At 38.0% G+C, this 16643-nt stretch overlaps 1 protein-coding gene across 1 annotated transcript; it reads right to left on the bottom strand.

Annotated features, from left to right (window-relative positions):
• Window positions 1–749: 749 nt before the first annotated feature.
• Window positions 750–16271, bottom strand: sirt6 (sirtuin 6). The gene is made up of 8 exons (XM_005797158.2): window positions 16088–16271; window positions 14859–14986; window positions 11760–11942; window positions 10384–10443; window positions 7453–7548; window positions 7255–7335; window positions 4500–4623; window positions 750–2008 (listed from the first exon to the last, which is right to left on the bottom strand). Exons 1-8 carry the CDS (start codon window positions 16268–16270, stop codon window positions 1691–1693), a joined length of 1173 nt encoding a protein of 390 aa, XP_005797215.2. The 5' UTR covers window position 16271; the 3' UTR covers window positions 750–1690.
• Between the last annotated feature and the right edge of the window lie 372 nt (window positions 16272–16643).

Here is a 16643-nt window from a genome sequence, read left to right as displayed (position 1 = left end):
AGTTTTGTGTCTTCAATGAGCAATTTTGCAAAAAAAAAATTTCAAAATCGGATCTTGGGGAACTTTGTGACCAGAAGTCTGTCTTTGTTCCACTTTGTGAGAAAAATCTACGAAAACATAGAAAAGTTAGCCCGCTTCACCACACAGACGATTATTGGCAATATGATTCCCACAGAGATATTAGCTGAAAAGTGAAGATAATCATGGGAAGTTGATGCTCAGAATGTACATCACTGAAAAAGCAAAAAGCTAGATTACAGTTTACAAATGCACAGACATGTTCTGTGGTCAGACATAACTCTAATTTAACCGTTTGGCCATAATGACCATCGTTACATTTGGAGGAAAAAGGGAGAAGCTTACAAACCTGAAAACACCATCTTATCGACTACTGAAAATAGGCAGCAGTTCAATTACAACCCTGAAAGGATTAAGAAAGTAAATTAATATAGGATGAAATAATACGAAAAAGTAATCTTTCTCCCATCTAGGAGATAGGAAATAGGTTCCAATCTCTTTAATAGGTTTGATTATTACAGATTTCCAGCACAGTGAGGGAAGATACGGGCCCCAGGGGTTTTAGGAGACGTATATAAAGAGCAACACAGAGTCTCAATTTCTTTCAAATTGCAGTAGATAAATGGCTACACAGACTCCTTGCTGCAGAGATAATTTAATAATTTACATTTCAATTGAAGATTGAAAGTTTAACGTGGATGGAAAAGTTGTCAATAAATTATCCCTGGAGCAGGAAGTAAGTCTGCAGAGGTTTGAATCTGTTTTTATTATCTGAAAAACAATTTCAGATGAGAGAACGAGTTCTGTCTCTCGCTAAACTGCAACAACCGAGACGGTACACAAGAGAAGAGACAGGTTTTACGCAAAGTTTATGATTTTACTCCCTAAATGTGTTTACAGATATACAGCCCAGGGTGTAAAAACAACAATCTTAAAAGTAACATTTTCTTGGAGAGCACAACTTCCAAGACCTCGTTCTCAGACACACACAGCATGATTATGATTCAATCACGGTTCGAAAATCCGACATGACCTAAAATCCCAGCACACCCCACCTCACCTCACGCCCCCACTGCATGTTTGCACTGTAGCTACTAGTCAGCCAGACTTGGAGAAGCAGCTCACTTGATATTCCTTTTCATAATGTATCAAACCAAGGAGACTTAAAAGGCGAGATCTGCAGGGACAAGATCTGGAGCGCATGCTATAAATATTAATAAGGTGCAGCAAACTTACACACCTTATTAAAAACTTTATCTATAACGACATGCTCCAGATCTCGTCTCGTTGTACTGTCCTGTTAGACTTGTTCTCCCGGAGAAACAAGGCTCTGAGCTGGATGAAGTACAAAATATCCCCCGAAACATTTTACATCAGGGTGTCTGCTTTCAGCTGTGTTCTCATTAGGAGAAACGCTTCCAAACAAGCATGAATTAGTGAGGCTTTATGAGAGCCTGAGTCAGATGGTGTCTGAAAGGTTTCATCATTTAAGAAAAAACCCCAAAACATTACGACAGAAGTTTTCCTTCCAGATGATAGAAAAATAAGAGACTAATGTTATTTCTGAAGATGATCAGACTTTCAGCTCATGAGTAAGCTTCTGGACGGGTTTGTGTTTGTGGTTTTGACGAGTCCTGAGGAAGAACAACAACAACAAAAAAATATCCAGAGGTTATTCCTTTTCGTCTGTCTCCGCGGAAAAATCTGCTCGCTCTCGCTTTACTGAAACCGTCTCGTCTTTCACGCCGGCGTCCTCCGTTGGCTGCGTTGCTTCCCTTTTCCTTTCCTCCTTGATTTTGTCCTTTTTCACTTTGTCCTTTGCAGACATGCCGCGAGGAGGCTTGACATCAGCGGTGGTCTCGGGTGAGAAAGTGGAGCTCTCGCAGATGACGGGTCCCTCCCATTTTGGGATTTCTAAATCCAGCAGCTCCATCAGCTGCTTCATGACATCGTCCACATAACCGTTGATACGCAGGTGGGCGTGTTTGTCCTGCAAAATAGGCGACCACAAAAGAGATGATAGGGGATCGACCAAAAACTTCAATGCATTTTACTACTGCAATTACAGCTACAAGTCTTTTGGAGTATCTTTATCCTCTCTGAACATCTAAAGACTCAAGTTTTTACCAATTAGTCTTCACAAAATAGCTCAAACCAGATCGTACGGAAAGTGTCTGGACAGTAATTTTCCAAGTATTGCCATACAGTCTTAATTAAATTTAGGTTTAGACTGTTTTAATGCATAAACATGATTTAGCTTGAACCATTCCAATGATAATGTTTATGGACATTGCTCATGATGGAAGGTGAACCTCTGGCTCTTGGTCTTCATGATGTTTGCTCACCAAATTTTCTCTGACAAACCTTCACACGGCAGCTGCATTTATTCTGAGATTAATTAACACACAATTAATTGATCTGTGGTTGAAAAACAACTGGTTGGAAATTATTTTATGTATCAGCATAAAAGCGTATGCTTCCCTATTCTGTCACATGCAATATATTAAATGTCTTTCTGTTAGAAAATGTTTAAGTGGTATCAAGATACAGAATCAGTGTCAGAAGTTAAGCATTTTAATCCATAAGATTATCTGTGGATGAGTTCAATTAGTTACTTTAATCTGTTTGAAAGAACAATACAAAGTAAAAAAAAAAAGCCTTTGCCTAATTTTCTATTCCTGTCAGAGATCCCTGTTTGAGTCTGATTGCAATGAACAGACCTGAAAATTATAATTACCCCTCAAATAATGGCCTACACCGTAATCATTCACCCAATGAAATGTTTTCTGCTAGTGATTACAGTGAAAGCATGTGCAGTGTGTTGAGTGCGAGTAAACTGCAACGCAAATCACCAGAGAAAAAAAGCGAGGTGAGCCCAAAATAGGTTCCCTGTTTTCCTTTCAGACGCACAGCGTCGGCTTCGGCAAAACAAATGAATAAAAACATCTGCAAAAGCATGAATTTCACAAACACCGTCGGTGCCATTCAGCATCTTCACAGGGTACGCTACATTGTTTCCTGATGCTGCGTCACTTACTGTTTACATCTCAAAGTACACTGGTTCGGTAAGAACCAGGAGCAACACCTGAACTGAACCAGACAGTGACCAGACAGAAGCTTCACACTAAACAAATGCAGTGAAACCCTGTCTGTCGTTTTGCCTCAACGTTGTGGATTTCTGCAGTGCAAAAGACAGCGGACACTCGTTACGTGACACGCACACCTGCACTCACCATTAATTATGTATCATGTACACAATCACTTTGCTGATGTATAAATATTGACTCAGTTTACAGCATAGGGGAGCTATTTGAGATACTGTCCCAGGCTAGTTTAAAAAAAAAAAAAAATCACCACAACAAACCAAATTAGGTTTTGGCACCTGACTTTGCTTTGGGGTCTGCCTCAAGTGGACATGTGAGGAATTGCACTTTCTGCACATTTCCATTGCTAGATACTTAAGGACCAGAAAACAGTTAAGTGATTTGTCACTACAATATCAGTGTAGTTTTTATATCCCTGTTATCCCAAAGTGAAGAAATGATCCACAATGGCAAAACATCAGATTTCTCCTCGTTTATAAACTTTGGTATCCCCACTCCCCTTTCCTTCACATAAAGTTTCTTCTTCCTGCTGTGAATTCAATGGAACATTTTAATTTTGAGTATGGCGGTGCAAGAAAAAATAAATAAATAACACTGAGCTTAATTAATGTAGATATGCAGGGAGATACGCAGGGTTGTCAGTGCTGGTCCTCAGGGCCTTATTCAAGTCTTAAAACGTGTCTGCTCCAACACACCTGGTTCAAATGACTGCACAATCTCTTCATTAAAGCATGTCATTAAAACTACAGTAGGCAACTTTTATTACATTCTGTGTTTAAACTATCACTATGTCATGACAGTATAATATGAGACAAATAATCTGTGGAAAAACTAAATCAGCATTCCAGATTTTTATTTACTTTTTACAATAATGCTCCACTTGTGAAAGTAAATCTGTTGGGCTTCCCATTAGGACTCTGTATGCCCCACTGCCGGACAGGGCATGTGAAAAACAAAAACAAAAGAAACATGGCTGGAAAGCTCTAGCCAAGCAGATGGCTTGACTAAATAGCCAGCTGATAAGAGCCTTTTATTCTCCCAGTGTTAGTCTGGAAACAACAGAAACCGAATAGCAACAAAGAACTTAAACTCCACGGTGGAATGTGGCCAATTTTTATTCTCTTTTTGCATCAACATCAAAATAAATGTTTTAGATGGAACTATTATAATTTAATACCTTATATTTCAGCATGAGTAGAAACAATCATGGCTTTTCTGTTGTAAATTAAAGCCGTTATGTTCTATAAAACCAGGATATTTCAAGTCACACCTTGAGATTCTACACTTGGAGGTCAGTTTCCTCCTCACAAACAACGAAATATTTCCCAGATGAAGTTCTGGACGTTTGTCTTGATGTGGCGTGTGGATGAGACTCACATGTTTGGTTGGTTGCAAGTTGACTATAACCACTTTCCCTCCTTTGCGCTTTGTGAGGAGTGGGAGGTCCCCACTGGGTTTGATCTGCATGGACGTGCCCAGAGTCAGTGCCAGGTCTGCTCGTCTGCATGCCAACACAAGGAATAAAAATCAGCCAAAATGAGCAGATGTGACTTTTTGACAGTCCTCCGATTTGCCTGTTTCTCCTCAAGGGTAATTCCTGCATGTGGGTGTCCATGAAAGTCAGTGTGGAAAACAGCCGTACTTGGGTAATATCTGGTAAGGACGGGAATCTGGATATATTTTTTGTTTTGTATGTCTGTAAGAAACTTTTGACATCTCTACTGTAAACAAAAAAGAAAATTCAGCAAATCTTGCAGGGGTACAGGTTTACAACTAGGTGCAAACCACTATTCTGTCTCCGTGGTTTGCACCACAGTGTGGATTTGCAGTAGATGAAAAGAAGCCTGAATAAAGATGTAGCTGGACTTCTTTTTCTGATTCTTCAAGATGTATGTTTAGCTCTCATCCTCATCCCAAACATATCTGCAGTTCTAGCCGTCCAGCAGGGAGTTTCAGGCTTACGAGCTGCTGTTGGATCATTCACTCTCCTTGCGGCTGGGTTAAAAATATCTCATCTAGTAAACATACGTGATCTGCCAGAGAAAAAGTATCTCATGTTTAGCTCACCTACACACCTACAGTCTAAAAGTGAATTGCTAATAATTTTTCCTTTACAAACTGCAAATTATTAATTATTTTTAACTAAAAACTAAATGCCTATGTTACGGCGTTCATTGCTGTCCAAGTTGCAGGCTAGCACAAAACATATTTTTTGTGTTTTTTATTTCAAATGGACAAGCTGACCTGGGTTTTTCTTTGTGTTTTTGCAGAATAAGAATAAATTTGGATCATTTCTTGAGTCTGTCTTTGGATCTTGGAAGTCAACAAACTAAAACAAAACAGTAATCAAAGTTAAGGAATATTTCTTAAAATTTGCCCTTAAAGGCAATTTATTGTATTGATAATTTTTTCAATTCCTGTGAATATTAGAGAGGCTGGTGGCATTACTAAAGTCTTAATCTATGCAAAGCTGTAATATATGTAAATATTATGGTAAATTAAAGCTGATTAAACTTGTGGGAAATGTTTTTTGACAAAATAGACACTAGGAAAAAAAAAACTTTTAGCTTATCAAAAAGGAAATTTTTACATGCCTGTTGTACTTTAAGTAAATGTTACTGAAAAACCTGAAGCAGTACGTGAGCTCAATGGCCGACATACTAATTTTTAAATCACAGTGATAAGTGCCGATTACATGGATTTGTTTTCCCAACAGTTATCATTAAGTAGTTATGCAAGAATTTAGAATTTCACTTAAAGGAAGAAAACCTGGTGCTATAAAGCCATCGTACTCTCCAAGATAATTCACCAAGAGTTTGGGGATGGATGCCTTCATTTTAAGATGAATTATACCACAGAGTGCAAGACAGACCTTGCCGTCCAACATCAGTGTCCGACCTCACAAACGTATTTCTGGAAGAATGCTGGCCTATTCCCATGAACACATTTCTAAACCTCGTGGAAAGCCCTCCTAAAAGAGTGGAAGTTGTTACAGCGACATTAGCAATCTTATGAATTAGGAATAGGGTCAGCCATGATCATTTGTTTTTATTTGAAGGCGGCCTATGAATTACTTTACACAGTATAGTAAATATTTTGCAAGTAATGTGTCAAAACTAACACAGAATTTGCATAGATTTATGTCTGTACTAACAGCTTTTCATGATTTTTATTTATCTTTTACTGCCTGATTTAACACTGCAATGGTGTCATCCTGAAATCTGAGTTAAAAGTTAATTTTTTCGGTCTTTTTTTCATCCTAGTCAGAAACCCAGAGGGTAACGTCTTAAAAAAGAAAAAAAAACAGTGAACAGATTGTTTTGGGAAAACATTTGGTGTAGATAAGACTTGAGAAACACACAAGCTAAGCGACAGCTTGTGTTGTCACTAGAATCCTCTTCTCTGTATCACTGTGACTAAAATAAGGCTAATGCAGTTAATCCCTGGCAGGTTCTTACAAAAGACCATGCTAGATGCAGCTCTGGTGCTATAACTTGCACATTCACTTAAAATGACAAAGCAACTTATACAAAAGAAGGGAAATTTCACCTAATGGGTCGAGTTTAAGTCTGATCACGCACACCCTTCAAAATTTAAAAGCATTGCAGCTTCACATTAAATCAGCTTTGAATGATTCGCTGTTTCTACCTTTTCTTCACTGCCACAAACAAACAATTAGAGTTCAAAGGTCGGTGCTCCAAATCCCCTCTCCGCAATTTAAATGGTAATTATGAGTCTATTATGTGTCAGCAGATCAAGGCGACACAAGCGCATCCTTTTCTTCTCTCTTGCAGCTTTGTAAACACACAGTAAAAGCTTTTGGGGCTGAAGGAATGAATGAAAATGTTCATCTGAGGGCGTTAAAGCCGACAGAGGTGAATATGTAAAGCCCGACAAAAAAGGTTTTCAAACGAGACCTTCAGGACAGCGACGGCGAAGCCATGGCGGGCTCGAGCGAATCAATCCCAACATTTTGTTTGACTTTTTTCTTTTTTTTACTTCACAGCACAGGTTTGAAATGGCGTTTGTACCTTTCACCGTCAGATGAAACGGGGATGTTGGAGGAAGCGAGATCTGTGTGTTACTCAGTGATAAAGACAGGTGATGAAACAATGATTTATGTTTCTCTCACCTGCTTGCATCATCTGCCCTGTTCAGGTCTCTGTCAGGCAGAGCATCCTCCCAATCCAGTATGGTGCTGATCAGCTTTCCTCTTCAGTGATTACAAAAAAAAAAGTGAATAAGCACACAAATAAATAAATCACGATGAGCTGTTTGTTTTTTTTTTTCTTCCCCCCTTTTCAAATGCACAACCCCGTGTGTGTTTTACCTGCAGGCCCTCAGCCCTCTGGACCGCACCACCTCGCAGTAACGTCCTGTCGGTTTCAGCCCCATCACACCGATCACCTTTTCCCTCACGTACTGCCTGGAAAACAGCAAATCCCAGAAGTTTAACACTTGAATGCATCCACCTCCATTTGCTCCACTTTCAGGAGAAAAAGCAAGCGGCTCAGAGGCACCACTGGAACCTCCACTTGCTCTTACTCCTGCCTGAGCTCATCAATTCATGGTTTATAAAGAACAATTTGGAGATGTTCTGGAAGGATTTGGGGTTGTTTTAACATCGTGTAGCTGAAGCAAAATTGTTTAAATGCAATGTGCTCGACAGCCTCGCTCTTTCACGTTACGTCCCCAAGGCAACCTGCTGAGAGAGAACGCCACGAGAGGGAAAATGACGCCGCTTTCTTTTCCCTGGGAGCATCCGGAGACAATAACTTTGCATTAACCTTTTTCCGAGTCGTTCTCTCAAAGCGGGCATATCGTCTTGCAGGAGATAATCAGCAAACATAAAGCTAATTTAGAATTAGTTATAACAGCGCCTTGTGTGTGCAGAGAATTAAACTTCAGCTGAGTTTATTTTTTGCTCACATTTCTCTTCTTCTCCTGAGGCTCTACCTGCCAGCATCTCTGAGCTTCTATCTGTGTGGCATTTTCCTTGAATATTAATAAGCATGTTTTTCTTCCAAGAATTTTAAGAAACACTGAGTTTAACCCAAACATAAAACCCGAGCAAGTCCTTGCAGTGCGATGCCAGAGACTCTGCTGACACCGGCGATCATGATGTGCAGGAAAGCTCAGACGCGAGCTGATGTCTGTGAATAGTAACTGAGCCTCTTGTCTGCATGTTTTATGGATGACGCTGCAGCCACATAGTTTCTGCTTGTATACTGAGGAATTTCGACTAATAACTCAAAAAACTGAGTACAACGCAGCAGCATAGTAAAAAAGAAACCCAGACTATTCTGAAAATTTTTCCACCACAAATTCCTGAGATGTTAATAAAATGTCTGACATGCTTTGGCCAACATACCACAGAGATGAAGGTGAATAACTCCTCTTTCAGGTCTGTGCTTACAGCACTTTTGATAGCGGCTGGAGATTTGGGGGGTGGAGTAAGGCGCACCACTCCACACCATGTTTGTTCCACAGGGAGGGAGCCTATTTTCAGGTGCAGCCTCATGTTACCATGCAAACGGAAGCTTGAACACCTATTACACTTGTTTAGGGCTGAAACAATTCATCAGATTAATTGTAATTAATTGATTATAGGAACAATCGTCAGCTAATTTAGCAATAGATTAACTGTGAACATTAAATACAGACTCCAAAGTGCTCATCTGTTGAAAGAACAACTGGTTTAACTAGATTAAGCCAAAACTGTGCAAAGAAAATACATGCTTTTTGCATTCAAGATAAAAAAAACAACAACTTCTTTGTCTGTAAATATGTTCCATCCAGAACTTTCTGGAAACGAAAAAAAAATTATAAAAGCATTATAAAAGTATAAAAGACATCTGAAGGAGCAGATACTAGATCAGCCACAATGATAACACAAATTAAATACAACTTAAACTGGTCTTTTTCAGCGCTGGCATGTTACTAGAGTACTTTCACAAAAGCTACACGTACTAAGATTTACAAACAGCTTCAAAAACAATTCTTCCTTTTTCAAAGTTTCTGATTTTTCTATCGGCACAAAGCAAGCACAGTGGGGTCTCCTTCCATGATTTGGAAACTAAATGAGCGGCAGCCGTTGCTCTTACTCAAGTAATGCTGTTTTGAAACTGAAATTAGCAAGCACTCAACCTAATGAAGCATCTCATATCAGCCTTTTAGAGGTGTGTTGTTCTGCTGCCAGTTACTCATCTGGCCTGTCGAATGGACTCTCACTGCCCCCGATGCCCATACAAGACATTTATGTTTTTAGTGACCGAGATGCTGGAGCTCATAAAGGAAGATAATAATAACATTAACATAAAAATAAAAAAAAGACTTTGGGAAATTTGGGTTAAAAGTATTAGAAACCACAGATATCAGTCTTGCCATGATACTAGTATGGCAACTACATGTTTTGCTAATATTGTGCAGCCCTAAGTGTAATATAATATTATTACATTGAAGTAATAATAGTATTATTATATTGTATTGAAGTGTAATATAGTGTTATTGCACTTCAATACACAGAAGGAATAACTGCAGCTTTTCAGCTCTGAATAAAAGCAATTTGTTCATGTCATGATTTTCTCCATATTTTATTTAAAATGTCTGCATCATGACACTGTGGAAACGCTCAAAGTTCAAACTGTGAGAATCTCCTGTTATGTGTTGTTGCATACTTCCAACAACACATAACAAGCTTCATAAAAGTCACTGACAGGAGGTTTTAGCCAACTACTCAAATCCTTGATGTAAAGCCAGACCTTATTAAATATATATACTTAATATGACCAAATAACTGGTAGTGAATAACAGTGAATAACTTAACAAGAACAATTAGACTTTAATTGTGATTTTATTAAGAGAAGGAAAGTCTGAATGTCCAGAAATAATTAATTTTTAACAGGTCTTATTGCTTCGTTAAGGCATTTGTGGTTTTGGAAAAAATAGTAATTACACTTTCATTCCCCAGACAGAGAACAAATGCATTCTGTGAATTTATAAAAAAAAATAATAATAATAATCAAGAAGCCACAATTGAAACAAAAGTAAATAGTGAAGGAATATTGAAATTTAAGACCTAGGAAAACCTGGGTGTTTCTAACAGTTTTAAAGGTTGAAAATAAAGATGAATAAATATACGATTTTTTCTATGATGCTATAAGATTTCACAGAAAAACTGTTTTCCCTATGAAATGCCTTAAAGTTAGTTTTATGATCAACTGGTAACTGCTTTGGTGCTTGTGAGTGTTCAGAATCGTACCTGCCACACTTCTCGCATTCCTCCACAAACATGTTTCCATGAAGCTCTGATAGTTTATCCCTGGAGGAATGAGGAGATAAGTTCACAACAGCAGGAAAAAAACACACACACACACACATTTACATAAAACCTAAAGCTAAAGTAAAAGTATGAATTTTTGAGGATAAACTTTTTCTTTGTTGTTTAATGAATCTTTAAGCATACAACTTGTGTTGTTTCAGCTGGAACTTCTGCGGTTTAATCCCAGACAGTTTATTCTACCGGTTCATCGGCCGTTTTGGTGATTTCCTCTGAGAACTACTCCTTCACTGTCTGACCTCATTTCAAAAAACCTGATTGAGGGTGGAGGAAGAGCTCTATGTAAATGGTTTCCAGGAAAAGCAAGTCCTCCAATATGCGGAAAGGCTGGATGTACGAACAGAATAAAAAATTGGACTCTCAGCCCTGGGCTCAGTCCAATATGACCGAGTAACACTCGAGCAGACCACACACTTTCAGTGGCACCGAAAATTTGATTTCAAATTAACTGAGCTCTGATGCTGGTATGGCTGTTATACAAAGGCTACAAAGCAGCAGCAGCAACCTCTAATTTAAAACAATGAGTCAAAGCCAAACACGTCTATTTATCAGTTTATTCGAGACATTCTCCATTCCAGCTACAAAACACTCAACAAAACACCAGCAGTAAAATTACAAAGATATAAGAGACACTCTGGGCCAAAATCACCAATGTATTCAGCCTCCGCTCGTTGCTGGATGCTAAAACTACTAAAAGGTTTGAAGATTTTTTTTATTTCTGGCACTGGTGCAACTCGCTCTTCCTTCAAAAGCTTTCAGATGGGGATGAAAACTCATAGCTGCCCAATTTTAAAAACAACAACAAATAGCATCCTCTTCATTGTCAAGTGTTCAGTTGTAAATTTGGATCAATGCCATGTTATTCTGGATCCAAACCTAACAATCATGGATTCTTTAATCTTTTCATCTTGTTTTGTATAGTCAGTGTTACCATAACTGTCCCTTTTCTTCTACTTGGCCTAATTTTGTTAGTTAAGACACAAATTGATGCACTTTAGTCTCGAAAAGCTCGCCTTGGATGCCCTGGGTCCATGCAACATTAACCAAGTGAGATTTTGTTTTTCTCTTGAAAATTGGTGTCCTCCTGAAACTGAACTCTAGCAGGGGATATGGATCTAAATAACACTAAACTGAGACAAGGAGGAAAGTCTTAGCACTTTCAATCATGCTCAGCTTGCACACATTGTGAGTCTGCTGCAGCGTCCTGCTGTTTCTACATCTAAAACAAACAAACCACACCAAGAAAGAATCAAAGCAGATATATTGTACATATATTCCCACCAACAGAATGACATTACCTGGGGAAGCCTGATCGAACATGCAGCCCGTCGACATTCTGGCTGATGAGGTATTTCAGGTATCCTGCCCTTTGCAGTCCCAGGAGGGCCAGGTGAGTCAAACTGGGGCGGGCATCTTCAAATGTGGTATTAAAGTGAGGTGACTCACCCTTTTCTTCTAGCGTCCACACACCCTTGGGACCTCTGAAGGAGAATAAACGAGTCTGATGTTGGTCTGGTTGAAAAGGTGGTGATGTAGCAGGTGAAGAAGGCATAAAAAAAAAAAAAAACATGCCTACAATGCTTTGAAGTTTTATATTGAGAATAACCAGCTTAAAGGCAACTACGTTGTGTGTAGGGAAGGACTGTCAGCCAACAGTAGGAGTTCATAAATGAGTAAAAAAAAACAACACAGAAATAAATGAAGACATGTTCAAAGTGTCTACTTTTGGAGTCATAGTGAGGAAAACTGAATCTAAGCTAGGGAGAGTCAAGACTGCATTTTTGGTTATAATGTTGGATAAAGACAAATATAAAGTCATTTCACTCCATCTTTGGAAATATAAGCTTATCAGAGATCAGAAAATTGACCATATGGTGAATTTATTCAAACATCATCTACACATTGTTTTTCTTTTAACAACGGTTTGTTGAAAGAAAAACATTTAACTAACCGTTGAAGTAATTTGTATTAAACGTACAGTGCAGCGCGGTAGGATTTTGTTTGGGCTCAGTTTCAGGTGTCTGGCTGCACTAATGAATGCAGTGTTGTTGCCATCGCTGCAGTCATCCAACATCCTGATAGTTGCCAAGTTACTTTGAGAACAAACTTATCTCCCTGCATCAGAGATGGGAACACGTCCTGCTGCAACAGACTCATCTCTCGCTTTAAACGTCCAGCGGCCTCATCTTTCATCTGCGCCGCAGTTTACTGCTTGCTCAGCAGAGACAAGCTCAAAGGCTCATCAGTGCCGACGCGCTAAAGTGTACGTCACATATCGTCTACGTCATGTATCACCATTAAAAAAAAAAAAAAAAAGGTAACAGGACAAAGAGGAACGTTAATTTATTTACACACTCCAGGGATTGTTCTCAAGATATTGACGTGAGGGAATAAATCTTTTCTATTTGTGTGTTTTTATAAACAAGAAACATGCATTTGTTTATTTTGAAACTATGCTTCAGTAGTATACCCCCCCAGGCTCCCTGGGGGTCAAGTCTGGGCATAAAAATCAAAAATTCAACTGGTACAGATCCTAAAGCATGTGTGTGCAAATGTATTCAGACAGGAAAAATATGCACAATTGCTTTCACTTTTAACCCATTATGAGTAAGAACATCAAAAAAAGTATCTAATTTAGAAGGATATAAATATAGGTCAATGCAAGCTCACAGGTATCACAGAATATTACCATTTGCTATCTTTTATATATCACAAGCTAGTTTAGAAACAAAGAGTTGTGCTTAAAATCAATGTCTTGCTCAGGACTGAATCAAATACAGATTCAAATTACCTTTACTAAGCAAATCTTGTGATTTGTGAAGACATGAACCAAAAAAACAGAACATATTCAAAGATGTTTTTTTAAGCAAACCTTTCATGCCATCGTTGTTCAGTTTTTTAAAAATAACTATATTATTAACATTCTCCCTCTGGCATGTTAGGTCAAAGATTTTTTCTGAGAAATGCTCAGTCTGTTTCACAGATCAACCTGAGGATTACACAGGAAAAAAAAAATTATGCCATGTCCTGTATTTGAACTTCATATTAGTTCCAATAACTGCAGACTCCAGTATGGTGGGAAACAGCGTTATAAATGTCTCCAGGGTGATGGGAAATTACAGCGGATCTTCTAAAAATCATTGTTCTTTCTCACTTGAGTGTGGCAGATCTGTATGCACCAAAAATATGTTCTGATAGAGGAGTTCAGATTTACTGCGAATTAGTGCATCCCCCTCAAAAAAACAACCAAAAAAACATATTTATGAGAAATAAATCAAGCTCTTCTGCCTAACTTTTTTCTTTGTTTATTATTTTTCCACAGGTTTTAGTAAATAGTAAGCTGTAATGTTTTGTGTTGTTGAGAACTTTATCGCAGGTTGAACTGAGCAAAAATTCACACCGGGTAAAGTACAGATCATTTTACAAATTTCTTATTTTTCTGTTACAACTTTGAATTCATACTCACACTGCTGTCAGTTCAAATATAAACCTTTTTTCAGCGAACACAGTCAGTACCAATGTCTTGTGGTTTATAGATGGAGTAGGTATGTAGGGCACTGAAACAACGCAAATCTTTATGTAACTGAGAAGCTGAACTTATGTCCTTTTATCCTCACCAGCCTGACAAGTGGCATATCAAGCAAACACTGCCCTCTTGTGTTCAAACGAAGATGCTACAAAAAGAACATGGAAAACTAAATTGAGGGGGATATTATACGTAGAAATAATTAGCAAAAAAAAATTAAATAACCATATTATTGCAGCAGATTCCCTGTTGATGTGACAATTACAGCAATGATCAATTTTACTTTGCTTCCCCAGATTATCTTCAAGGGAGATTTCCACAAACAGCACAAATTAGTCCGACAGGTTGCACACGCGCACACATATCTTTCCTCATAGCCACACAAAATGTATAAACAGAACATCAACATGTTAACACTAATGTTACATTTCTGATAACTATAGTTCAAAAAATGCAAGACAAAAAAATAAATAAAATAACTAAACACTTCATCTATTACACCAGGAGACAAGCAAAGATCATTTGCTGCACTGCATGGACCAGCTGAGGTCGCCTCTATAGGTGTGGTTGTTATCAAATGAAAACTGTACTGCTGTTCTCTAATCAAACTTAATGACAGTCTTATTTAGCACTACAGTAAGGAAGGTGGAAAAGCACGTCTAAAGAGCCTTGTTAGTTTCCTGTGCGACCTGTAATTAGTGGGAAGCTACTTGATGTGACACCAGCAGCTATGCTTTAACCACATTTTTCTACAACAATGATTCAGTAAGACGTGAGTGTGACACCGTGTACACACCTTTCCAACCAAATTAATGTAGTAATTTACAATTGGATGTGACTGAGGACACGAGCTACAACGATTCTGTCTCACCTGAAGTCAGGAATGCCTGATGAGGTGCTAATTCCAGCTCCAGAGTGGACGACCAAGTACTCCGATTCTTTAATCAGCTGAGCAAGGGTCTCCACTTTTGCCTTTAGTTCCTCAGAACTGTCGAAACTCTGCAAATGAACAGAAAATACAACAATCAACTACTGGAACACTCATACGGACATCAGTAAGATTTGTTTGACTCATACATAAAAAAGGAAGCAACATCTTGAGAGGTTATTTAGTAAAATATTTCATGAAACAGATGAAAAAATGTGCATACACATAAAAAAATATGATCAAAACAAAGAAAACTTGACATTTTCACACAAATTTGTCTATTTAAGGGAAACCAATGTTGTACAATAGCAAATATTATTAACTAAGACTTTATTTGTTTACCACATTTAAATACCTGTTGATGAGTAGATTACTAATATGACAAAATCTCAGAATTATTTAGTGAGAAGAATCATTCTGGAAGTGGTCCTAGAGGAAGAAACAGTTGTTTTTATCAACTGAAGGTACACTGACCACCTCTGTTAATCAAAGTTTACATAAACTAGTAATACCGGACTTTTGACTTCCTGCATTGTATAACAGGACATGATGCTGATGGCCATTTCGCTGAGCCACTGTCCTTTACGATGTATGGGGCTACATGATTATCTTACAACCCCAAACCTACAGCACTACAGTAAGAAAAGTGAAGAAAAGTCTCCAAAACTCGCAGATTGAGAACTGCAGCAAACACTGACATCTTGCTGCCATTCAGTCTCAAAAACAACCATCTGCACATCAATTGTTTGTTGGGGAGGCATGCCAGGCTTTTAAAACATTTTTAAGAGAAGTACCACATGTAAACAAATATTGTGCTTAGAAATTAATGCTACCAAAGATACAAAAACAACAACAAAACAAACATTAATTTCCTCATGGCTGAATTTAAATAATGAAAAAATCATTAACGACATATCAATAAGTGATTATAGAGAAGCGACTACCTTGTAAATAATTAAGATATAATCATTCTAGCATCAACAAATAAGTACAGACCAAAATATTTCGATGCAGGAAGATGGTTTACAGCTATAACTGTAGTTTGTGGTTTACGTTCATATAATACAGCACAGCTCCTTCACAACTTTCTCATTTACTAAAATAATATCGGCTAAGATGCTAACTAGCTATTCAAAAAGCTCGTTTTAGAGCTAAAAAGATTCATTATTTACCTCAGGCAGTCCGCAGACACCTTTATCTGCGTACGGAGAGAGTCCAGCAGCATAATTCACTGACATAGCTGCAACTGTTGTCTTTATTCCTTGTATTAAAAATAGTTCATTTATCCACAAGAATTTTTCTCTGAGCGGCTTTGTTTGGGACACGTCATCACTGAGCGACGACCTGTGCTGCATTAACGCTTACTTGGAAATTTTAATTTAATAATGAGTGTATTTATACGCGTTGTCTCAGAAACACTACAAACTCCAGATTTGGAAAGTACAGCCTGTACGTCATGTAAAGAAAATGTTAAAGTTTAATTTGAAAAACACAAGGAAAGGCATCTCCAATTCTCTCTCGCGTCTTCATTTTATCCACTGCGTTCGTGAAGTGGATAGATTGTCGTGCTGCGTTCACGATCCTTGTAAAAAATTTTTCTGTACAGAAAATATTGTGCATTACCAAAACCATTAAGTTAGTTCAACCTGAACCCTTCCATACATAAATTATTACAGCCTCACTTTAGATTTTAATTTATAAATATTTAGTAGTCTTTAAACATAGCTT

The sequence above is a fragment of the Xiphophorus maculatus genome, chromosome 6 (assembly GCF_002775205.1).
Source record: "Xiphophorus maculatus strain JP 163 A chromosome 6, X_maculatus-5.0-male, whole genome shotgun sequence".
NCBI classification, from domain to species: Eukaryota; Metazoa; Chordata; class Actinopteri; order Cyprinodontiformes; family Poeciliidae; genus Xiphophorus; species Xiphophorus maculatus.
The sequence above is the reverse complement of the archived record's forward strand: the minus strand, read 5'-3'. Positions and strand labels throughout refer to the sequence as shown.

What these genes read in the sequence shown, in the direction of transcription:
- sirt6 (XM_005797158.2), bottom strand. Translation starts at nt 16,270, where the DNA reads ATGCAGCACAGGTCGTCGCTCAGTGATGACGTGTCCCAAACAAAGCCG. An exon ending in GTTCGATCAGGCTTCCCCAG is followed by an intron (nt 10,444 to 11,759) that starts GTAATGTCATTC and finishes TCATTCCTCCAG; the next exon opens with GGATAAACTATCAGAGCTTC. An exon ending in GAATGCGAGAAGTGTGGCAG is followed by an intron (nt 7,549 to 10,383) that starts GTACGATTCTGA and finishes GCTGTTTTCCAG; the next exon opens with GCAGTACGTGAGGGAAAAGG.